The sequence below is a fragment of the Bactrocera latifrons genome, unplaced genomic scaffold (assembly GCF_001853355.1).
Source record: "Bactrocera latifrons isolate USDA-ARS-PBARC rearing strain unplaced genomic scaffold, ASM185335v1 scaffold_2, whole genome shotgun sequence".
In the NCBI taxonomy this organism is placed as follows: Eukaryota; Metazoa; Arthropoda; class Insecta; order Diptera; family Tephritidae; genus Bactrocera; species Bactrocera latifrons.
In genome coordinates this window covers 2,963,843-2,989,300 of record NW_017535518.1, presented here as the reverse complement: position 1 = coordinate 2,989,300, position 25,458 = coordinate 2,963,843, and the positions used below count along the sequence as shown (strand labels likewise).

General features: G+C 38.0%; 1 protein-coding gene across 1 annotated transcript; it reads right to left on the bottom strand.

The window, feature by feature from the left end:
• Positions 1–4,860: 4,860 nt before the first annotated feature.
• LOC108967850 lies at positions 4,861–5,813 on the bottom strand. Its single transcript, XM_018931474.1, has 3 exons — positions 5,645–5,813; positions 5,005–5,584; positions 4,861–4,942 (listed from the first exon to the last, which is right to left on the bottom strand). The coding sequence occupies exons 1-3, from the start codon at positions 5,811–5,813 to the stop codon at positions 4,861–4,863; spliced, it is 831 nt and encodes a 276-aa protein (XP_018787019.1).
• Positions 5,814–25,458: the final 19,645 nt, after the last annotated feature.

The following is a 25,458-nucleotide window of genomic DNA, read 5'->3' as shown; positions in this document are numbered from 1 at the left end:
CATACAGGACGTCAACGCTTTTTATAAACCTAAGAGCGACTTCATTACGATTCCAAATAAACGCAACGAATCTGCTCAAAGGTTGTCAACTCAGCATCATTCCTTAAAATTACCTCAAAAAGATTTTCTTTCGGTTAAACAAAGCTATTGTTGCGACTTAATGTATAATTTTAATGCTTCGTCTTGTTCCTTAAACTGCGATATTCCTGGATATCCAAGTCTAGTTTTAGATAATGCTGGAAAGAGGCATAGGAAGTTTTCTAGCGTCTCTCTCATGCCAACCCTGGGATTTCTATATGTATTTTCTTTACTTATGCTCATCGGAACGACCGTTCTGCAGTTGCTTCAAGACCCTCAAAGTAAAAGGCATTCGTGTTTTCTTTAGTGTTTATTCCATCTCACTCTGATCCGTCTATCAGCCCATTCGTAACATTCATTTTATATAATTTTTAATATCTACCGCATTTCCTGCACTAGTTCGGCACTTTTGACAATCTCATCAGCTATTTCGTTCCCCGGTATTCCCTTGTGGCCTGGTATCTAGTATATATGCTTTCCGGTAGTCTCTGTATCTTCTGCCTCTTTGCTTATGAGGACATTCTCTGACGTGGAAAGTTAAGTACTAAGAAAATTCAGACAAGGCATGTTTGGAAATGTAAACTCCTCTACTTTCCTGAAAAGAATTAAAGTCAGTACATTCTTTCCTACCAAAATATGGTATCTCAGACACCGATACCAGTAGAGAAGCCTAAGTTTAAGCAAAATATAATATACCAAAGAACAAATTGGTAATAGTTTAATAATCAATAGAGTAAATCTTAGTGGTAAATAGTTTATTGAAAAAACTCGAGGGACGAAACTGTCGAATGATATAGAGGATGCAGCTCTCATTGTTAAAGGAGAGAAAATTCCTAAATAATGTTCACGGGTTAACACAAGGTACCAGATTGTGGTACCTAAGTGGGCGAAAAGAAGCGGTCTAGCTCATATTCGAAATGAGATTCAACTGGTTATATTGATAGAAAGCTGTCATGTAATCCCAATGCTGAGGAGAGGATGACGAAGTCGTTGGTTACCTTATACATATTATTCTAAATGAGCTATTGGGAGGCGTTGAGAGTCCCCTCACCAAGAGTTATGCTTTCGTTTTCGCTGGAAAAGAGGCTCAGTGAACTTTTACACGGACGGATCAAGTGAAAGGTTTAAAGGTGGAGCCTCTGTAGGGAACTCTTGTTCAACTCTTGTTTCTACAGCTTGACCATTGCAGGAATAGGACCGTATGACAGAAGGGGTAGCTTATGTATTCTATGAAGTGTGACTTCTTTTATGGAGGTATGCATCCACTTCGAAAGCTGAGCTGCTTTGCAGGCGTTGAGCTGACGATCATGATCTCACCACCTGTCGCATCAAGCTACTTCCATATTAAACAAGGAAATTATAAAGCCAATGAGCTCGCTAAAAAGGCACCCTTAACCAAATCCCGTTACGATGGGAACGTCCTTCCACTGTTGTCGTGTACTCTGGCGCTGCGTCTTTGGAGCTCGCGCGAGATTAGGAAGCTGTCTCTAAGCTTTGCTTTGTAGATATGCAACTTTTTGATCCCTTTTTAGGAGTTCTAGGCATCACACCGGCCTAGCGTATCAACAACCCAAGCGGGGTTATTATGGCCCTCACGAAAATTGCAGCCTATTTTCCTTACCTAATCCAAGCTAAACAAAATGTGTTGAGTCGAATCATAGATATGTTGAGATGCTCTGCTATTACTCTGTTTTCTGAAGATGCTTCTTGTAAGCTGTTCTACCGCTCTTCAAACTAACCTTCTTAATTGTCAATTTAGTTCACCTGTCAAACAATTTGCTCAACTAAAAATGCAAGCACTTCACAAACGGCAATAAATTCCTTGTCAATCCAAGTTACACGCATGACAGCTCACTTCAAAATATAATGTCATTATTACGAGCTTACAAGTACCACCGTGTGTGTGTGTGTGTGCATGTGTACCTGTACAGCTACAGGGTGTAGTCGTACACGTGAGACTCGTGTCGTGGGTGCCAGCGCAGCTTAAAGAAACGTTAAACATTAAAAGTACCGCAACAGCCAACAAAAGATAACAGCAATAAGAACAACAACAATAACTAGCAAAAGGTATGCATTTCAAGTGATCGGATTCCTAACCTCAAACGTCATGTGTGACAGTCGCACACCCCTTTTTAGACGAGCGGTTACAATAATAGACGCACTATTGCTACATTTAGCACCACAAACACACACATACACTCTCCTGTATGCACCTATACACACACTCACCTGTATGTATAAACACGATGCCTGCGGTGCATTGATAGCCGCGCTTTTTTGCTAAATTCTGCTGGCGGCCCACTAGGCGCACTTAAGAACGGTGCCAGACTAAACTCGGCGGTGCTTAGACTAAAATTAAATTATCTACAGTGCCGCCACACCCCCTTTCCTCTCTTCTAGGCCACTTGCTTGCCAATCACATTTGCTTGGCTTCTTCACAGCTCATTATTTGCCATTGTTATTATTTTTGCAAAGTTATTGTTGTTATTGTTTTGCTTGTCTACACTATCGCTATCGTCATCGATTCGCCAACCAATGCGCCGTTGACGCTTTGTTTATTGGCTTGTTTAGCTGCTCATTTGCCTCAAGAATTGATTTGCACGTCGTCATTGTCACCACCTTGTGGCAGGCAACAACTTCCGCAGCTGTCGGTGGTCGACGCGCACGTTTCCCTATCGCATGTCACGAGCGTGTCTAGTACACACATACTACTATTTATACTCTTATTGCTTTGTCTTCTGTGTTTTCTTTAATGTTTAATTCTGTAAATAGTGTTTAATTGAATTCCATTGAAGTGTGTATAGACAACAAAAAGCCAATAAACACCTGCAATCCTAATTGAATGAGTTCATCATTGTGTTTTTGTTTATTTTGAAGCTTTTGACTTTAACTTTGGCATTTCAATCAGAGTAAAGGAAGATATTTGCGCACCATATTAGCGTGAAGCATTTGCTGTGGTATTGTTTCAGGCGATTAGTGTCTGTCTTTGACCTTGAGCACGAGCTGCTACTTCAGGTGGTGTTGCGAATTCCCAGCAAAATAACTGCGTTCATTCTTCACCTAATATAGCGGAGGAAATAGCAGAGAAACCTACATAGATCTGCTATCTTGGGTTACAATCCGAAAAATTTTTCGATCTTCAACTATTTACTTCTTCTTCTTTAGTAGCGTAGAAACCGCTTACGCAGTTATAGCAGAGTTAACAAGCGACAATTGTAAATGTCAAGCGTATCCCGGTCCTTCTCCACCTGGTCCTTCCAACGGAGTGGAGGTCTTCCTCTTCATCTGTTTACCCCGGCGGGTACCGCGTCGAATACTTTCAGAGCTGGAGTGTTTTCGTCCATTCAAACGATATGACCTAGTTATCGGAGCCGCTGTCTTTTAAGTCGCTGAACTACGCACATCCTTTGATCGACTGCGATATACGCCGTGGCCAATATAAGTCTTTCGCAAAATCTTTCTCTCGAAAACTCCTAATATGAATGCCTTATAGAGTTTGAATTTTATTCGCCGAGAGGACTTTGCTTCTCAATTGCCTACTTAGTCGGAAATAGCTTCAAAGGTCCCTACTTTGTTTAGTTGTCAAATATACGCCTTCGCATACAATTATTACATCCATACTTATCTTTGTTTTGTGGATATTATCATTTCATCAATTAAGTTACTATCTCTAATATCATGCAACATCTCCTCTTCGATGCCGGTAAACTTTTATATTTTAATGCAGTTCATTTTCTGAAAATTCACCAATTTTTAGCGCCTCTTTAGCTCAGTGGTAGAGCACTGATTGACTAACTTCTATTCACTTTTTGCCGGGAGCTCCCAATTAACTCTTCTTGGAGGCGGTTGGATCATTGTGGTTTCGTGCAAACTGTTGTACAAATCTTAACTCGATGACAATGAGCTCAAAGCTAGTTAAGGAGTTTGTGACCTCACTAGTAGTAGCATCAAGTTACTTACATATTAAATTTGTCTAGTTACCTGACCACGGCGAAATTGTCGGAAATTTTAAAGCAAATAAGCTTCGAACGAACAGGATTCCCTTGTTATTGCGTTGATCAGCAATCACCACCTGTGGGGATGCAAAGGTTGTCTGGCCCAGAGTGGATCATAAGAGGTGACCTAACTAGACACGGTCCCATTGGCACTTATGCGTAGAGGCCAAAGATTTTGTGTGAATGCAAAGTTGTAATGAGGAACATGAGGAGGAGACATCTAGACACTTTCTCCTCCATATAATTACTAATTAAATAGTTTTTACGAACTCGGCGAATCGGCTGGAATAGATATAAGTCGTCTCGATAAATATGAGTACTTTTCATCCATATCTAGGATTTCTGGGCTTCATAAGGAAGAAGCGTCGATAGCAGTCCAGGTAGGCGGACTCGTGGCCTCATGAGTAGTCAGCCTTTTTATCTAACCTAATGGTATTGGTTTTTGAAACTGAATTTTACCTAAATTTTAAGGTCCACTGAGTTCAATTTTCAGTTCCAATTTTCCATGACTCATTCGAGCATTGTAACCGGTAACTAGCGAATGACAAGTTTATAGGGAATCGTTAAAGTATCTAAAAAAGTCTAACATTTTCCGGGTAAAATTGCTTCAGATACTCGTATATTATCAGACTCCCTAATATTCAGATTGATCCAGGTTTCTTTTGTGAATCAGTTGCCTCCTTAGTAAGTTTAAGTATTACCTATGTATTTTGTTCAATGAATTACTCAACTTTCAATATAGCACTTTATTTTCAAATATTCTGTTTAAACCTTGAAAATATTCGATTTATACCTCCATCAACTTAAATGCGCTGTCAAATGGTCGAATGTAGAGCTCTAAGGAACCACGAAAAGATAACGGTAATTTGCTATAAAAGAAAAGCCTCTTTATACCATAAATCATATTTTTAAGCCAGAATCCACAACTCACCAGAATATGTTCGCACCACCCCACCAACCCTGCAACGCCAACATCGGACAACGATCTTCATAACGCTGCCTCTCCTCACCGTCACTTACATTAAAGCCCACATAAGCTTTATTGGAAAAAGCGCTCAACCAATTTTCGGTATTACCCACAAATATGCCCAACTTTTTAATGCGATATGCCTCCGTTACGTTCCCTATTCTAAAATCATCATAAATGGCATAACGCAAATACTCCGCGTTGGCTTCGTCCCGAAACAGCGCCAAAAGTTTTACGCTTTGTAGATTAACTATAAAATGCAGTAGCTCCAAACCAATGAAATATTGGCCGGCCCACTCGAATCCATGCAAGTGCTGCTCCCAAGTCTGTGGCTTGGTTTCATCGGTAGTGCGTAGCAAGAAGACGCGCAGCCAGGGCTGATAGTCGTCAAGAGCCTCGAAGACCTCGTAATAGGGAAAGGTCACAAGCGCGGAGTGCGGATGCTCAATTATGTGTCCGAAGACATTGTAAGTCAAGGCGATGTAGCCGCCAGCGCCCGCCAGAAAATGACGCACCATAATAATGGATTGCTCGTAGGAGGGGGCTGTAGAGAGAAGGCTATAGTTAGATTATACTACTCCTTATAAGTTTTAATTAAAGAGACCTTTTTGGGTTTTAATTTGCTGCGTTTCATTTTCATGCGAAAGTTCTTCCAAATCAGCTGTTTTCTTCCAATTATCATTTCTTAACGTAATTCTCGTTAATACAATCCATACCGTTATTTGCACCGTCACAATGAAGAATAAAATATATTTTATGAGCTTCTCGCACATTTTTTTTTTAATAAAGAAAGTGTTTATTGTTAGCTTATTTTATAAATGTCACGAATAGATCTTTTATGAATGACACTAAAGCTATTACTGATCGTATTGGCGAGTTTTGCATTCTGGTTCAATCATTTGCCATACAAATTGAAATTTCAGGGTACCATTTTCTAGAGCAACAATTATACAGGGTAGTGAAAAAGATATCATTGAGAATGTTGTGGACAAAGTAGAAAATTTTCATCGAAACTGAACCCGCTTTGCAAAATCATAGTGTTTCAATTATACCAAAGGAGCTTAAAGCTCTTATAACTGCTGTATTATACATTTACCTGTACATAGGTTACCTTTTCTATTTTGGAATTGCTATTTTGGGTGTTGCAATCTAGCAATCTTAAAGTTTGACATTTTTGACTTTAAGCTTACTCGGAACATTTTTAGATACGAGCGCTATTTGTATTGTTTACAGTGTCTTAAATTATTCATCTTAACCAAAAATTTAAATTATTTCACGCAATTATTGTTTACAACTTTCTACGTGCATTAATTCAGCAAAAATGCAACGATGAACCGAATTACATTTTTGGCGATGAAGCTTCTTTAAGGACCAGTTTTTATCGATGGTGCAGAGAATATAATCGAGGTCGTAGATCGCTCTTAAATGAATTTCGTGTAGGTAGTTAAAATTCAGAAATTCCGAAAACCATTAATGCTGTTACGAGATTTTCTTGTGTCCTATCGTGAGATTGAGTATGGATTAGTGAGACCATCTCACATTCAATATTGCTTGAATATTTGGCTATAAAAAAAATTTTCACTTTGGCTCTCCTATCGTGAGATTGAGTATGGATTAGTGAGACCATCTCACATTCAATATTGCTTGAATATTTGGCTATAAAAAAAATTTTCACTTTGGATCCTCCATTAAAAAAAAACCATAAAGCAGTTTTCCATGATTCATATATGTTTCTGTTCTCTACTTCCGAAATATAAAAGACAACCCTTATATTTAAAAATTTACTTCACAGGCTTTACTTTTTTGTCTATATAATACCTGTACATTAGAAAGTAATGGTGCTGGCGCCGGGGCATTATTTAGCTTTTGTGGGTCATCGTTTGGTGCTAGTATAAAATCTGATAGAGCAATTTGATCCATTAGTTCCGGTCCATTGTCATCTAAGACATATGTCATAAACTGATCTACGCCTTTGTAGCCACCGGGAGGTGGTGCCACGGTAGTCAATTCGTGTGGAACCTGTGGTCACAGCTAAAAGAGAGGAAACTTCACTTCTCTCAATATGACCACTCTGACATATTCGGTTTAAGGGTTCGCTGAAATCTAATTGCATCATTATATCACTCGCTTAGGGAACTTGTGTACTGGGTTTGAGATCCGTTAAGTAGAAACCACTCTAATGAAAAATAGAAATCAGCCTCGGATGAAAGATTCCACTTTTGACGATGACTACTGCAATTAAGAACTATGATTTAAGGACATATACCTGGAATGTTCGGTCCTTAAAGTGTGAGTAAAAGTAAAGACTGACAACGGGATAAGGACGGAATCAAATAGGTCCTTGTGACATTTACTACATTTCCGTCAGGTCCTTCATCTTTGAGAACCATTCAATACCAAGCGAAGTTTCAAACAAGGAGAATCCATATCGTGTGATTTCTCCAATATTGCTGGAAGAAATAATAATAAAAAGCGATTCATTAGTTTTGCTGTTTCCAGACTGGATATGAAAGTGAAGCGTATACGTCTAATTGTGAATGAGAATAAGATGCAAAAATTCCTGTCATCAAACAAGCATTAATCACATTGGATACCCAGTTGATGGTCATAACTTCGAAGATAATTTCTTCTATCTTGGAACCAGCATTATCACCAACAATAATAGAAAAATCCAATGCAGAATCGCTCTTGTCGAAAGCAGCTACTTTGGACTGAATAGACAATTGGAAAGTAAAAACCTCTGTCGACGAAGAACGCTCAATTTCTACAAATCCCTCCCTCACATCCTACTTTATGATGTGGAAGCATGGACAATGACAACATTTGACGAGTCGGCTTACGGAGTGTTCGAGATAAATCTGGAAGATTTTTGGTATTTTAGTAACAACGAATACCGCAGTAGTTGGAACGATGAGCTCTACGAGATATACGGCGTCGTTGACGTAGTCCCTCAATATTAATCAAATCACAGCGAGTTCACTTCTTCAGAAACAAATAATGTAAAAATGCAGAAAATTAAAATGTTTAATAATTTTAAAAAAATTTTGTATAACCTTTCCAAATATTAATCAATTTACTAATACAAACAACTTTATTATCCTTAAATTTTGTATACACTTAAACGGGTTATTAATTTTGACACGAACTTTGTAACAGCCAAAATGAAACGTGTAGTGATCCTATAAAATATACAAGTATATCTACATGATCGGCGTGACTAGCTTAGTCAAATTATTCATGTTCGTCTGTCTGTCCGTGTGTTTGTATGTACTGTATACGAGTTTTTGAGAAATCGATCTTGCACCTGCCCTTTTATCCACCAAACAGCTCGGTCATTTGTCGAAACTTCCGTTATCGGTACACTATAGCATACAGCTGTTATATAAACTGAACAAACGGAATCAAATGCTGCTATGGAAAACTTTGTCATATGAGGAGATATAGTATATTCACCAAATGTGGCATAGGTCATTATCTAAAGCAGTAATGCAATAACAGAAGAAATAGAAAGAAAGCATACAGCTGCCATACAAACTCACCGATCACAGTTCTTCTAAGGAATTGTTGGATTTGTGATTGGTATTATAAGGTTGCATCCGAAGTTATTACTTTTATTCTGTATTTAATATTTTTTGGGATACTAAACTAATAAGTGTTTTCAATTACAAAATTACATTTAATATGCGTGTGAGGCATGCAAAACATTTCAGTGGCTCTCCAACTGTTGGTGGACATGTACAATGGTTGAGAGCAGAGCCCAATGCTGCCTAAAAGTATGCAACATCTGAAAGATATTATGCTTGAGTTACGGGAACAGTTTAGTAAACTGAACTGTGGGCTAGTACTGGTGAAATGTGAATAAAAAATTAATTTAATAAATCAAAAAGAGTTATATGTGGCTTGGTCTACGAAAAGGGAGCTAACGTGCGAAAACTAGTTTTCTGGGAAACTATTCTATCATGTGAAAAAGCAGTCCGAATCAACTAAAAAGTGAAAATTGATTTTTTTCCCCCATTTCCCTTTTCCGTAGACCAGGTCACATATATATAAACAAATCATAATGTTTACTAAGAAAAATATAATTAGCTACGGAGAGTCTGCGGTGATTACAACTTTCCCGCTCAAAATCTATCCAAGAAAAAAAAAACACAAAAAATTTAATATTATTATAGATAAAATTTTTCTACGGCTCACCCTGAATCTGATCTAAAAAGCAGTATCCAGTCAGCGGTTTATAAGGCGAAGTTTATCTTTCAGGTAATATATAAATTTCTTTGTGAGTTTTTGAGGTAATTTTTCGGAATCAGCCATATTGGACAACAACATATATCACGTACATATCTCCTATACCTCAGATTATTAAGTTATTTTATTTTCCTGAATAAGGCCTCCAATCAGAGCTGATAGCTCGTAATCTTTCAAAATAGTCCTCTAATAAATACTTACCACATACTTAGTCTGAACATTACCAGGTTAACGCGCTTTCAGCAGCTAATTACAATTGCTTCGAAATTATTTGTTATTTACTTGCAGCTACTCCTTACTTTTCTCGTTTCTCACTTCACAATTTCTTGTGTAATTAGTCGGAGTACGGTTAAAATACTAAAAGCGGTAACAAAAAAAAGGGATTTCCGATGTTAGCAAGAGTGAAATTCTCTGAAAAGCATCCAACTCTCATGAGCTGACCGCCAAGATCCGGACAAGTGGTGATGCTTAAGTAAACGTATCTACTGTTAAAAGGGTGCTTAGGAGTGTTCTATATTTGAAAATTTAAAAACTAAAGAAAAAACACCACTTAGTTATACTCAATAAGAAACACGCTGCAGTGGTAATGTTGTCACTTAACTTCTCTACAATAATTTCGAAATTTTATTTTTCCAATTTTTTCAATGCAAATGTTGCATGCGAAAATCCACTTTAAAACAAAAACCTGAAATAAGTATTACTAAAAAATGTTAAACCCTCTTAAATTAACCAAACTAATCAGCTTGAGGTCATCAGATCAATTGCCACTTATTCGGGAGCACAAACATTTAAATGGTGTTTATGAGCTCATATCATTGTAGGCAAATGCAACTTAGCATTCTACCAAATTGGCGCACAATTTGTACAAAATGTCTTACACAAAGGCGCAAATGTATGAACTCCTGTGCGAAGATACTCGGGAAAACGATCAAGCGATCGATTTCATCGGCGCATTTATGTACACTCGCATGTGGAGCCAGCGATGCCCAAAAGCATCTTAACGGCTTTAACATGCAGTTACTCAAGAGATACTTATCAGTTGTGTAACAACAAAGCTGGTAATATCAACGCCACACACACGCGCACACACATTTCCACATTCAAAGTAAAGCCATTTGGGCGCATACAGTTTCAAGTGATTTCCATAAAATGGCTCTTGAAGGAGCACTGTGTCTTAGATCGCGTGTTGTCTGCCACAACTCGCATATTTAGCCGCTTGCAGACGCTCTTTAGTTTACTCAGTGTGATTCTGTTGTTGTTAGCCTTGCGTGCAACTACTACGGCTGCGGTCTCGTTGGAAGCGTGCAGTATTCAAGTGCTTTCTTCTGCGGTTTTGTTGTGATTTTGTTTCTTCGTCAACACTTGTTATCTGCTTGTCATTGATATTTTCGTCGTACAGAGCAGCTACTAGCGCTACTGATTCGCTAAAGCGTTTGTATGTCAAAGGTAATATGATCGTTTTGGGCTGAGCGCTTTTAAAATTAGCTCTTAGTTGGTTTTTTGGCATTGTTGTTGTTGTAAAAGGTCTTGGCCCGAATATCGTTTATTGATGATAATTAGAGATAGAGAACGTAAGTAAGTGAAATAATGAGCTTAAAGCTTGAAAACTTTTCGGTATTAACTCATATACATATAGAGTACATAAAGCGAGATTACATTACCGCTTGATCACCATAAATTATTTCCGATTAAATATCTAACTTGATGTGGTTGGGGAAGCGGAGGTTCTTAAAAGCTTTCAGGCACTGACCAGCGGCAAATAATTTCAAACAAATATTTTCTTTTGTTTTTATTGTTTAATTGAGCAAAATAACAAGCTTAAAGCTTGAAAGCTCTCTAGTACTAGTTAGATTCGTAACTATATAGCTTACATTATCGCTAGATGATTATATATTATTTATACTTCAATAATTATTCACATCTTGACATAGTAAGACAAATGGAGGTCCTTAAAAGCTTTCTAGCACCGTCGAAGTATATTTCAAACAAATAATTTCTGAAAATTTTTTTCAGTTATTTAGATTTTTTAAATTTTTTTTTTTTAGAGCTTGAAAGCTCTTTAATATTATTAGATTCAAAACCTTGGAGAGAATATATTTTAACCTTATATTTTCACTAGAACCAGCAATTATCATTGTCACTTATATTGTTAGCGCTCGTCTTGATGTGGTCGCAGAAATTAGATTCTTAGAAGCTTTCAGATACTGACGAATAGCAAGTACATATATTTGAAATGAATGCTTTCTCAACGTACAAGTACATTTCAGTTGCTATAGACATTTTATTTATTAAGTGAGTGAAATAACAGATGGTCTCAAAGCTTGAAAGCTCTCTAGTACTAACTGATTCTTAATCTCATAGAAAACATAAGTGAAATAATTTTACTAGCATGGCCTGGAACCATTTTCACTTATATATTTAGYCCTTATCTTTATGTGGTTGGACAAATGGACATTCTTAGAAGCTTTCAGGCACTGAGGATTGACAACTACATATATTTGAAACGATTATTTTCTGAACCATTTTTCAGTTGTTTAAGACCTTTTATTTATTAAGTGAGCGAAATAAGAGATGCCTTTAAAGCTTAAAAGCTCTCTAGCACTAAATAAATTCAAAACATTATAGAGAAAATATCTTAACCTTATATTTTCACTAGAACCATTACTAGAACTTACATATATATTCATTCAGCACACATCTTGATGTGGTTAGACAAAACGAAGTTCTTAAAAGCTTTCTGGCACCGCCAAACGGCAAGTATATTTAAAATGAACATTTTCTGAACATGTTTTTCGTTTATTTTAATTTTTTTTTCCTTTGCTTGTATTAAAAAGAATTAAGAAATGTCAAGAAGTGGTTCAATAATAAAAAAAATTGCAAGCCTTCTTAAAAAGATACTAAAATTTGCATTGAATACAAAACATCACACAGAAATCATCTAATTGCCATGGCCTTCATCTAATTTGTTCACAATAAACCAATTTTAATATAAATTAGCTCACCACGAAACATAATATCTTTCAATTACCTTAATCACACATCACTTACGCCCAGGCATTATTTACTTGGCGCCGCCGTTTAGTTAAAATACTTTAACCTCAATTTAAACATTTGTTGTCGACACATCCTACGCGTTCATTTGCACCTCTAATGGGACACTTAACCGAAAACTAACCAAAAACAAAAAAACAAAAGAAAAACATATTTATCTTCGCGTTTAATAGCTGCAGTGGCCAAAAATTGTCCGCTTGTCGCATTGGCTTGTTGTTGTTGGCAGCACACGCTTTGCTGCAACGGCTCCCTCAAGGCTTTTTATTAACAAAACGACAGTTATCAGCACGCTAGTGCCCCTATGCGCACACTTTGTATATATACATATTTGTATATGTACATATATAGATCTATATATATATATATATATATATACGTTATTATTCAAATATAGTAAACATAGTTGACAACACTTGTAAACATTTGGCGACGATTTTTTCGGGTTGGCATAAAAATACAGGAATCACGAATTTTTACTCACCAATGTTCTTGCCATAGTTTGCTTTGACTATACGTAACTTGTAGATTTCGTATTAAATGACAGAGACATCTAGATCTAAGTTGCCTTTCTTTGAATAGAGGAGCTAAGACACCATAAAGTTTAGACCTGTGATAACATTCAAGCCCACCGAATCTGTTAGAGTATCTAATACCTAAGCGCTCACTCATTCGCACTACGGCCCATATCCCTGGTGCCTGGCCATCATGAAAATACAAGTATATGTATTACTCTTGTATTAAGAGCTTTCAAACCTTTAAACATATGCTCTTAAACCTTTTAAAATTCCTTATAGTTATATATTTACAACGCTTATATTTAGGTGGCGCTGTGAAGGGCCAAGGAGTATCTGTCCTCAGCTATTGCATCATCAGAATCGTTGGGTACATGGACATAGTGGAGTGGAGTGGATCTGTCAAGATCTTTTTGACCTAGAGTCAAATGTTGGTGATCTTCTGAACTACTTACTTCATCTCACATTGAAATGGGACCGAGTTGGCTCCCCATTGGCATGTTGCGTTCCAGCACTGGATCAATGGATCTCATGTGTGCTTAACAGACGCTGGGCGACGACACGCTCCTGCGTGACTGCAAGATTTTTTTGACCTAGAGTCTTTAGACTTTACATATTCTCACAGAAAATGTCTAACAGTGTGATATTACACGATCTTGGTGGCCTGTCGACCGGCCCAAAACGTAAAATCATCTGATCGCTGAAGTGTTCATTCAATAAATCCATTGATTGAAACTTTTAGGCTAGGTTCTCCTACGGCTACTTTTTTTAACAGGTCGTTAACGGCCAGTGTCCATATTTGAGAAGAGAGAAATCCACCTTGTGGGGTTATCCCACTCACATTTCGCCGAGCACGTGTTTTCCCTTTCCATTTCAATCAATCTGCCGCACAGAAGACTGAAAATGAAGTGCTTGAGGTTTGACTCAATCCCAAGATCGTCCAGATCAGTTACGACTACTTCCGGCAGGATGTTATTGAAATCTCCCTATATATTAAGGAAGGTGCCTAAAGGGAAATCCTTACGCGAATAGCTTCGTCATACCATGACACGATAGTATGCTGGGCAGTGTCCAATGACCTGACTTTGCAACATGCATTTTGTCCGCCTGATAAATAGTTCCGTAGAATGAGCCCTCTTCCTCTTCTTCAGCCTTCGGGATGGAAGTGACTATGACTCGTCTCCAGTTTATTTTGCCACAATCCTAAAGATTCGTACTGAATATTGTCCAATAGGCATTCATACGGTAAGATTAAACACCTCGCCTCAAAGTTGTATAGCAAAGAGTGAAGTGGATTTCATACCCTCCTCATAAACTGCTACCTTTCAACCTCACTTTATATTTTCATAAACGTCGTCATCATGTCGAACTTTAGGATCTTGGATCTCGATTTCATAACCTCAAATAATATTTACTGCTTAGGAGGTTCCGTTTTTTCAGCTCTGTGGTAGGTATTAACTCGTCGAAGCTCAGATCTCTTCACCAGAGTTTTTGGGATTTGCGCAGAGAAAACCCAGAGGGCTTCCTGGTGCCTGTTCGTCATTCACTATATATGTTGAAGAAAGGTAAAAAGGTACATTGTTTGGTTCCAATGTCTTCACGTCTTTTTTACTTCATATTTATACAGTGGATTCAGTATTTTAGGCCAAAGTATCAACTTATGCCATGTACGGCACTTCGAGAAAACTTAGTTGGCTTTTACCAAAAGACTGCTTTATCGCGAGAAGATTCTTAGCATTGATCCGATGGTGTTGCGGTTCACTTTTTAGGCTATCAAGCTTTAAATGTCGAAAGTCTCAAGCTCATAACACCTCCACTTAAATTTACATATACATACATTTTATTTGACTTTTCCTTCCAATTCTCCAGGTGGTCTCCTAACATGCACAGTCAAAGCTTGATACAAAAAATGTAGGACGCACCAATGGATATCATCCTCAAACAGGAGAAACGCATCGACCTTATATTTGGCTACATTTTCGCACTATATCTCAAGCGTCAATCTCATAAACCGGTATATTTTCTCTTCCCTCTTTCACTCACCAACATTTCAGCCACGCATAAAGAATCCAAATTGTTGGGTGAGCCTACTCAAATCCATTTAATAATTGAAATTGGCAATGCACGCCACAGCGGCAACACAAAGCCCCCGAAAATGTAAAATCATTAATAATAACAACCGCTGAACGATAAAACGCTGAAGTGTGTCCACTTTAATAGTTCTTGTCGTCAACGTTGGCTTTCACACTGTTGTGGCACCTTCACGCCTTCAGCGCACCGCCTATGCATGTGCAACAACTCGTAACAATTTAACTGCTACGCTCCGCACAAGCGCCACAGAGGCATGCATATTTTCCACCGATACGCCGCATGTTGCCGTTATTGATGCAATTGCATGTTATAATAAGTTCGATATGCGCATGCGCAGCACTTTGCCACAGCTAGGCGCATACATATACTATACATATGTACTTCAGTGTGTTAAATTTGCTGCCTCGCATTGATCTATGTTGCCAGCAACCTGAGTGCTGAGCATTTGCGTGGGTAGTCAATTAACTGTCATTTGCCAGCTGTTTACTATTGGTTGTTGTTACTGCCATTAATGGTGTATTGATGTGATTCAAGTTGTTGTTGTTAATATTGTTATTGCTTTCGCTGTTTATGGTGTTTAGTTAAATGGTTGTTAATAGTGATAAAACACACCTTATCAGCCGGTACATGATTACATGAGCGGCACTCAGAGAATACCACATATGTTTGTGTATACATATGTATTTTTGTAGATATGCATGTGGACATATGGACGAATGTGCTTGGAGATTGCGAAGAAAGTTGGCACTTAAGGAAAAAATTATTGGCGAATAATGACAAGTTTTTGCGCTGATAACTTAATATTGATATTGGTAATTGAAAAGTGTATTATTTGATTACTTGAAGAGGAAGTATACTTGCTTTAATCTTTCACTTGAAACTCTACGACTCATGTAGTTTTAAAATGTTTGAGTGAAATTATTCAACAAAAAAGTTTCATTAAATTGTGTGTGCTGAATCAAATTTCCAATACCGAAAAGTGCAGGATGTTGGAAGAGGCTTCCGATGATAACCGTTTGGAGCGAAAAATTATTTTTCATTGGTACAAATTATTCAAAGAAGGTCGAGAACGCGTTAGCGATGAACCTAGACGATCATCAACAATACCTCAAACGCTCATAATCGCGCCAATAAAATAAAGGAATTGCTGCTTGAGAATTGAATATTAACAGTCAGAAATCTTACTGACATATTTGAAATTTCGACAGGTTCAGTGAAAACCATTTTGAGAAGAAGCATGATTTGAAAGCATTCTTGATACCAAGTTCACAATTTTTTTTTTTTAAGTAGCATCGCATTAATGTCTGTAAAATAATGCTTTCTGAATAGCAGGATGTCATGAAACATATTATTACCGCCGGTGAGTCATGAATCTATGCTTATGACCCGGAAACAGACGATCAATCGGCAGAATATAGTGGTAAAAGGGTACGTCGTCGCCGAATACGAAAAAACCACGTCAAAACAGATCAATAATCAAGTGTGTGTTGACAAATTTCTGGAATGTGCTAAAAGAAAATCGTAGGGATTAAGGTGATTTCTTTGGCTTTTCATATAAGCTTTATTAAGTTCTGGGCAGTGTGACGCAAGAAGATATGTCCATAGATGGATAAAACTTGGCATTATTGACTCCTTTTTATATATAGAGGTTCCCTCGGTTGATATGTGATGTTTGGGACGACTTTGCACCTTTTTACTGGTGCCTTATAAGCTTCTGTGATAAAATTTTAACTTATGCCATATACTATATTACTAGGTTGACTCTCACTACAGGTCTATTTTACCACGATTGTATTCTTATCTTATCTCCAGTAGGGTTGAGGCTCAATTGTCGGACTACTAAAAACGCCAATGTTGTTCGCTGATATTAAGCCAGAAATGAGCCTCACCAAAACTGATAATTTTTCCGAATTTCGGATTTTCCGGAGAACGTCAAGTCGTGTAATAATTTTGAAAAATTTACCAACGTGACATGATGAAAAGGCAAACGTTACTGAAGACACTAATAAAATTTTACTTAAATCCGTAAACAAACATGGCCGTTACGAGCTGTCAAACTAAATTCATCTCCATTGGTAGAAGCCTTACATTTGAAAGTATTTTGTTCCAGTACACAATTATAAAACCTGCTTCTTTTGGCACAGTTTGTCAAACCAGGAAGTTACAAAGATGTTTAAACCATTTTGGTGCTTGAACTTGTGACCTTACCACATTAGTCTAAGCATCGTTAGTGTAAAGTTTTCTAAATTTTCAAACAGATATGAGTTTTCATTATTTAGTTCCTAAAGGTTCAAATGTAGTAAGACAAAAAAGAGAACGGCTCTATCGAAAACGCTCGAGATTCTTTAGCACAAGTTCAAAATCTAAACTTCATTTTAAGAATTGCAATTCTTAGTAATGAAAGTAGAAAATAATTTAATATTTCGCGTCTCTCATGAAGTTTAAATATTTTGCACTACCTTTGGTGGGGGATCCGGAGATGGAGCTGTCGAAGATACAAGAATTTTCTTACGTTGTAAAAAAGGGTCGTAAGGCTATAAACGAAAGACTTTTTGTTTGATTCGGTGATTTAGTTTCAACTTACTTGATTTCGTGGAGGAAAATGAGTCTAAAGACTAACTTTTCGGGCGTTTGGAGTTGATCTAGCTTGATAGTGCTTATTCTTTGTTAAAAATTGTATATCCTTTATGAGTTTCATATCTGACAAGTAGAGCCAATGTCTTTAAGGGAGCTTCAAAAATTTTCATAACTCCGAGAAGATATGCATGGAAAGAGCTCTTTCTAACTCCGTTCCTCAACCCGGAACAATGAAAGAGGTACGAAAGGAATGCGAGGCAAATGCAAAATTCAATTGAGTTGTTAAAAAACCATTTAAATAGACGATTTCCCATACGAGTCAATAAAAGTGGCTTCAACGTCAATTCCTGTAATTAAGCACTCAATAGACGCTCGAGAAATAGATATGCAAAGCAGTTGGAGGTGAAGAGCAGACGATAACTAAAGAAGAATCGCACGAGATGCGAACAATGCACGCAATTTCAGCCGAAGCAGTAAAAGGAAAGACGAAACAACAGATCTGCGGCATGCAATGAGAGCCAACTGCCAGATAGAGTCGATGAAGATGTTAGAATTCGTGTAATGTACGAGGCGAATGAAGAACAAAGCGACGAAGCAGCGGCAAAGCGTGGCTTGTTGATGTTAGATGCTTTGATATTTAAATGCTTTCATGGCTGACTAAATGCTTTGAAGACTTGTGTGTGTATGTTGGCGCTTTTGGTGGCATGTTGTTGGCTGGCACGAGCACATAAGGAAGCGAGCGAATGAATGGAGGAGCGAATGGACGAACGATGCACTGATAGATTGGTGGACTGATGGCTATTGTATTGCAGCAATTGATGAAGGCTATTTTGCTGATAGCTGATGGAAGAAGAAGAAGAATAGTTTACATGGAAAACTTATTTATGAGTGCAACAACAATGAAACTACAGACCGTAAAAAATTTTGCACGCATAAAAAGAAAACTAAATTTCGCTTATAATAGAATTTTTGGTCTATAAATCGCAAAGGTGTGCGGTCCCACACACACACACATGCGCATATACACATACACCCACGTCAGCAATAATTGCCTTTGAATTGAGACTTTAATTGAGTTATAAAACATTTGCATGCGCTCACATGCAAACAAAAAGAACAACAACAACTAAAAATAATTTTCCTGCAGTTTACCGTTTGCAACGTTGTTTTTGTATTTCTTATAATAGACAATTTTCACAACTGACCGCTTGACCTGCCTCAACCGCAATATAAATGTATATTTATATGTGTGTGTGTGTGTGTGTGTGTGCTTGTCTGACCGCTCAGTTGCGCTGATGTTAGTGCTGATTGCTGGCGATTTATTTGCTTAAATTGTTATTGCCGCTGGCATTCCAGACAATTCAATCTAACATCGAGGAAGTGCTGACCGCCGTTGTTATTATAAATGTTGTTGTTGTTATTATTGTAGGTACAACGGTTTACGTAATTACCAACAATAGAACAATGCTGGGCGTGCGGCTGTGCGCCCATCAGTTGCACTTATTTACCGTTACATTGTGGGTCGCTGCTCCCGCTTCACCTATTTGAGCCCGCTGTCCAATTGCCGCGCATTAATTATTCTTTGATTTATATTCGAAAATATTTGATTAGATCAGGCGACCATGGTGAGGTTATGATTGTTGTTTTCTACAAAAACAACTTTATTTAATAGAACATTTTATAGAGATTCTTAGAGGCTGACGGAAGTTTGGGCACTATTGCTTTGAAGACAGTAGGTTTTAGGAAGGTCAGAGTTCCAAATTTTTTTACCTTTTGTTTCATCGGTTCTTATTTCTTTCGAAATGAGTTGACATCCTTAGCCAAATAAAAGTCCGGGTCCGTTCCGGTTACGTAGATCCATCTGTCGTCGGAATGGATTTTCTTCTTGTTGGTAGACTCTTTATATTTAGGAAGCTTGGAAGTTCGAACCAAGAATCTTATCATTATATTTAATTGGCTTTCAAATTGATGCTATCTGGTGTTTCGGGAAGAAATTTACCGAAATTCTGAAACCTCAGACCTAGCGAAAAATGCTGGTGGTTAATCAAAAGAAAACTCAATACAGTTTTTAGTAACTAGGAATGCTAAAGACTTACGGATGATTTTAGTAATGAATTGAGCATTTTCGGACAGGTTTATCGTTTTTATTTTGTCATTATGAACACTCTAAATATTTATACGAATGGCTCGAAAATGCACGATGGAGTTGGTGTGGGAATATATTTTCCAGTGTTAGGCACAATGCAACCTTTTAAGTTGCCGGACCACTGCGGTATATTATAAAGCTGAGATTTTTGTTATTGTGAAATCCGCGAAGCTGGCCTCAAATGCAACATGCAGGCAACTCCAAAGTCACCATCTACATAGACAAACAAGCAGTAACCTCGTATCACATATAGGTCAAAGCTGTCGTGAGAAGCAGGGCGGTAGTGGAAAGTATTGCTGGAAGCAAAAAACTTCACTTCTACTGAGTACCAGGCCACAAAGGCATCGGAATGTTATCAAGCTGAAATCCGAAAACGTGATCAACATAGGGAAGCCCAAGCTTTGATTATACGACGATCTGGACAGAGGTATGGTAAGGAAAATCAAAAACCGGTGGAACGAGCTTCCTGGGAGCAAAGCTGCAAAAATCTTGTGCAAAACGGTAGATTGGAAGTACACAAAATTCCTATTGGCACTCGATAGAAGAGACTGTAAGAACATGTTGGGAATACTAACTGATCACTGTGTGATGGCGACATACGCCCGCGTGGTGGGGCTGACAGATCGATGAGACTGCAGGAAATGTCTAGAGCAGGGCACCAGTGAAACAATGGAACATCTCTTGTGCACTTGTCCCGCTTTCGCCATACGCATCAGCAAAAAGCTGTAAGTATCCGTGGTCCCAACGGTTTGATACATTGGGGAAGGTATCGGTAGTGAGGATGCTGAGTCTATTCGCGTCAAGTGCAAGCATCCTAAAAAATGACTACTCCTCTTAAACTTAGGAACTGAACTCCATTTGGTATCGCAAAGAACCAAAAGTGATCTAAGCGTGGCTTATTGGCAGATTAAACTAACCTAACTTATGTTGTAAGTATCCGCTTATGCTTCCATTGAAAAATTAAACTAGGGGCATAAAACGCGTTGACTTTCGTTAAATTACTTTGCGACTCTATTGGGTTCTAAAACCAATCCAGAAATTAATAGTTATTTGTCAAAATGAACGGAAAGGAAGGCTGACTAATGGCACGCAGCATGACCTGTCGAATCTCATTGTCATACTGCAATACATAACAAAGAACTAAATCATAGTTTTCCAAGGTCAACACTTATAAATATGCTCATGAATATGTACAGCATGAAGCGCTCACGTTAAAAACAAAAACCATAACTAAACTATGGACTAGTGTTAAAGCCATACTCTAACAGCGGGGTGTTTTTGGTGTAAATTTCCCAGACATCATTGTAAATGCGCCCAAAATGACGGCGTTAATATATTTATAATTTTGGTAATTTTCAAATTGACTCACGCACACACCCGCATACATAGACACAAGCATAAATTTTGGGTTCACCTGCGCCTCATCTTCATTCATTTTCCAAATCAGTGATTTCAACACTAAACTTAACGATAATTATATAGAATGGGTAAATAATTTGTAGCAAACGTGAGCGCGCACAGGGTGGTCCACTTGAAATTCATAGCAAACCGCGGCGGCGGCATACTTTGGTATGCAGAATGGACAGCAAATACACAGACAAAGGCGGAGGAGAAGACGACTCACTGGGGGCATGTGAAAATAACGATTATATAATATTTATTTATTTTTTTTTTATATTTTTTTATGAGTGTGCATTGAAGGCGTGACGCAAACAATTTAATAGAGTAGAATTCACGGGACGCATTTTTTGGTGCCGGTGGCGGGTGCCACTTGAAGCGTCGAAAGGGTTATTTAACCTTTTTATTTGGTTTCACACTGATTTTGTGAGATACTTGTTTTTGTAAATTCGAGTGAACTGCAAGTTGTTTGAGGTTATGTGGCGCATACATATGCGTTTAGATATTTAAATATTCTATTTACATATGTACAGAGCGGCGCTGGACTTTGCATCACAGATTGCCTTCTCGGAAAAATATTCCATTTTGCTTAGGTTGCAAGTAAATACCACTTATATATATATATATATATATATATATATATATATATCTGTATTCAAATGAAAAACCCACTATGACCACTCAAAATAATTAAGTAATTTATATTTCTTGCCTTTCTCCACAACTTTTTCTAAATTACTAACTCCATTCATTCACCGAGCTATTATTCATACTAAATATGCATAATATTTGCTTTCTACCTTCCCTTTCTCTCCACTATCGCAAGTAGACGTGCCATTCAAATGTCATTTCCATGAAAGAAAAACAAGACAAAAATAAAACTTAATTAAAATCAGATTTGTAAACTGTAGAGTAATAATTATGTTTGTTTTCCATTACACGTTTCACTTCGTATTCACTTCTCGTTAATTCTATAAATCACTGGCTGCATTTGAAGTAGTAAAACAGACTTACTCCATTCAAATCGTGTCTAGTTCGCCTGAATGTAAATGAGCCACACAATCGTATTAAATGCTTCGGGTTACAAAAATGTGATGGAAAGTTGCTATTGAAAATCCATTTATAACAACTGCAAATGTATAAGTACTATATTTGAAGATTTGAAAAATAAAATAAATAAATAAATAAATAGCCATAAAAGGCATACGAAAGTAACTTTCTGTCAAGGGATAGTCAATTTTCAAAATTTCCATCAAGTTTGTATACTAATACTTCTAATAACCCCACATAAAAAAGAAATGGTGCATGTATTGGATAATGCTGGCATGGTAGGTTTCTGTGCTAAAAGCAAGGCTAATTTTTTACAGTTTTTGATCCACTAAAAGCTTTGGACAATATTTCTATTATAAGCGTACTAAAGAAAGGGAAATAAATGCTATTCAAAATAGATAAATGAGTCAAAAGTTACTAGAATATACTCTAAACTCTAAATCAGCACAACTTTGTAGAAACTCGAAACTGATGCGCTGTATAGGAACAATGTCCGGTGCGTTTACGCGGGTAGCTGCTAACGACAGGCTTCCCCCACGGCGCTCAAGAGCACATCGGATCAAATAAATGCATTGATAAGCGCCCATAAAATACCAGGAATTTTTAATACCAATCGGCAGTGTGTAACGGATACACTACCCTCCTTGGTAGGGTTCGAAGCCCATCTAAAACACTACCGTACGTTGCATCCGGCCCCCGGTTACAATGCAACTTCACCTTCCACTAACCATTTCTTTATTCTTCCCGCATTCGGGTTTCGACCACAACCACCACGATACTCCCTGAGGGATCAGTGCACATGAGCCGGTTAGAGCGAACTCCAAGGGCTCCTGCTTCCCATGGTACCAGAATTATGTTTTCAGTCGGATTTCTTAGCCGAAACTACGACAAGTTGAACTTCCATACTACTCTGAGTTAGTGACCCAGGGTTGCACCTCATACGCACATTACACGCACACAACATTCACACAAGAAGCTAACCATAATTCTCAGTTAAAGTCCTTTGCCACCCTACCTAACTGTACGGCATTCCGACTAATGGAGATCTCACCACTAACATCTAAACATCAAGCGCCGAGATGTTCCGTCAATTGCGGCATTCGCCGTTGCCAAAGGACCACAAATCTTCCGCAGAAGCTTCCTCTCTAAAACTCGTAACGTCGACTTAACAGATGTTGTCATCGTCCATGCCTCTGCACCATAAAACAGGACGGGGATGATGACTGACTTTTAAAGTTTACTTCTCAATTGCCTACTGAGTCCAATGAAGCACCGTTGGCAAAGATTATTCTGCTTAAATTTCAATGCTGAAATTAAGATTGTGTTCTATGGACATAAATTCGAGCTGAGTTGTTGAGTTGTTGTAATGTACCTTTAACGCACTGTTTATATAAAACTAAAAAAAATTATATTATTAAAATCGAAGATATTGGCAGATTGAGTCCACTTTAGGCACCGAATATAAATCGATAAACACTGGATATTATGAGGCTCTCTTAGCTAAGTAAACTCAGCATAAATGTAGGTCTAAAATCAACAGGATTTTAAGACTATCTTAAGTCGAAAGTGCCACCTAGGTTCTCAGGCGTTGGAGTAGGTTTATATAACTCAGATCATTTTGAGCATCCTTTCATCACGATATTTATGTCTCCATTTCATGGAGTTATCGAGTAAAGGTTTTCAAGTTTTAATTTGGTTTAATTATTTTATACAATCATTTATTTCGAACGTAACTGTTATAAACCACCACATTTTGTCTTCCAGGCAAGCAACAAATTCTTACTTCCCAGCGCTTTCCAAAACATACAAAGCATGCGACAGGTGAGTGAAAGTGTCCTAAATTATAAGTCGTGAAATGAACTGAAATTTTCCATTTCCTAATTTTACCCTCAATTGGAAATGAAATGCCAAACAAACTTAATGAAGTGCAGCCCAAAAAGGAGAAGGGTTACCAAATCAAAAATGCATAAAAATCCAAAAAAATAAAACAAAAATTCGCTGAAAAATTGCCAATCAGCAAAAATGTAAATTCAGTGCGCTTAACGAACTACAAAATATGTGGCAAATTATGGCAAAAACAAAGGTAACCACGATAATATGTAACCAAAAAGTAACATAAATTCAGAAGAAGAATGCCACAAAGTGCAGCCTCTGCCATTAAAAACCGAAAACAAAGGCGAAATGAGTTCGAGAAATCACTTTCGAAATGTCCGTCAGCCGATAATTTGTGAAAACAACAGCTGGGTAGCGTCGCACGTCAATACAGCTCCTTCATTCGTTCACTTTCTGCGCATGCGTGCAAGCATTTTTGTGCACGTAGGTGTTTTCGCACCGAAGCGATGTTCAGTAAGCAGCAATCAGCAACCATTGCTACTTGCTTGATTGCTGAAATCGAAACGCAATGCAATGCAACGTAACTGCCACAAACCACTGCGTTGACAACCAATTAATGTGACAGTTGCATGCTACTTACTGCGCAAGCGCGCACATACTGCCGTCGTACAGGCATACGCACGCCTTACCGGTACACTGCGCTGCGCTGCACTCATTGCTCGTCTGTGTGCAACACTATACCGTTGCATGCTAACCATTCCACGCATTTTGCCATAAGTAACCACAAGTTAGCGGTAGCCAGTCACAAGCGCGTGCGCAGATTCACACAGCGCAACTTCAGCATTCAGCATAGTCTTTGGCATCAGCATGGCCTTTGGCGTTCTTGTGCTGGCATTTCCTCGCCACACGGCCTATAACCAGTCAACCGAGTCAGGCAGCACCAACTCCCTGTCGTCTTCATTGACTTTCAATGGAAAATCATAACGAAAATGGCAAAGTTGATGAGATTTAGTGTCCATTTTTGGTTGTGGCGGACCACAACTCGGCGTGCTTTACCCGTTCTGGCTTGTTGACTGCCGTCCTGCGCGGCTAACTTTGACGTTGTTGACATAGCTGAGTTCATATCCGCACGCTGATTGTTTGGTACTTGCGTTAGTAGGTCCCTTTGGTGCTCCAACGGAATGCTGCGTTCGGCTAATGAGCGCCTTTTAGGAGTTTTGCTGCAGAAGAATTGAATTTCTAGAGTTTGGTTAGGCGATAGGGATCTGACATGAGTTTTGGAGCATAACTTATGTTTATCTTGAAGGTGGCTTATAGTTTGTCTATATGAAAGGGTGAAATCGGAATTTCTACATATGGGTTTCGTCTTCAAATCTAATTAATTAATTAATTTAGTTAAACTAAATTTCGTAACTTTTTCGAACTCTACAACAATTTCCAAATTCCATTCAGAAGTATGATAGGTTCACTCTTTGTCTATGTCTATGTCTATGTCTATGTCTATGTCTATGTCTA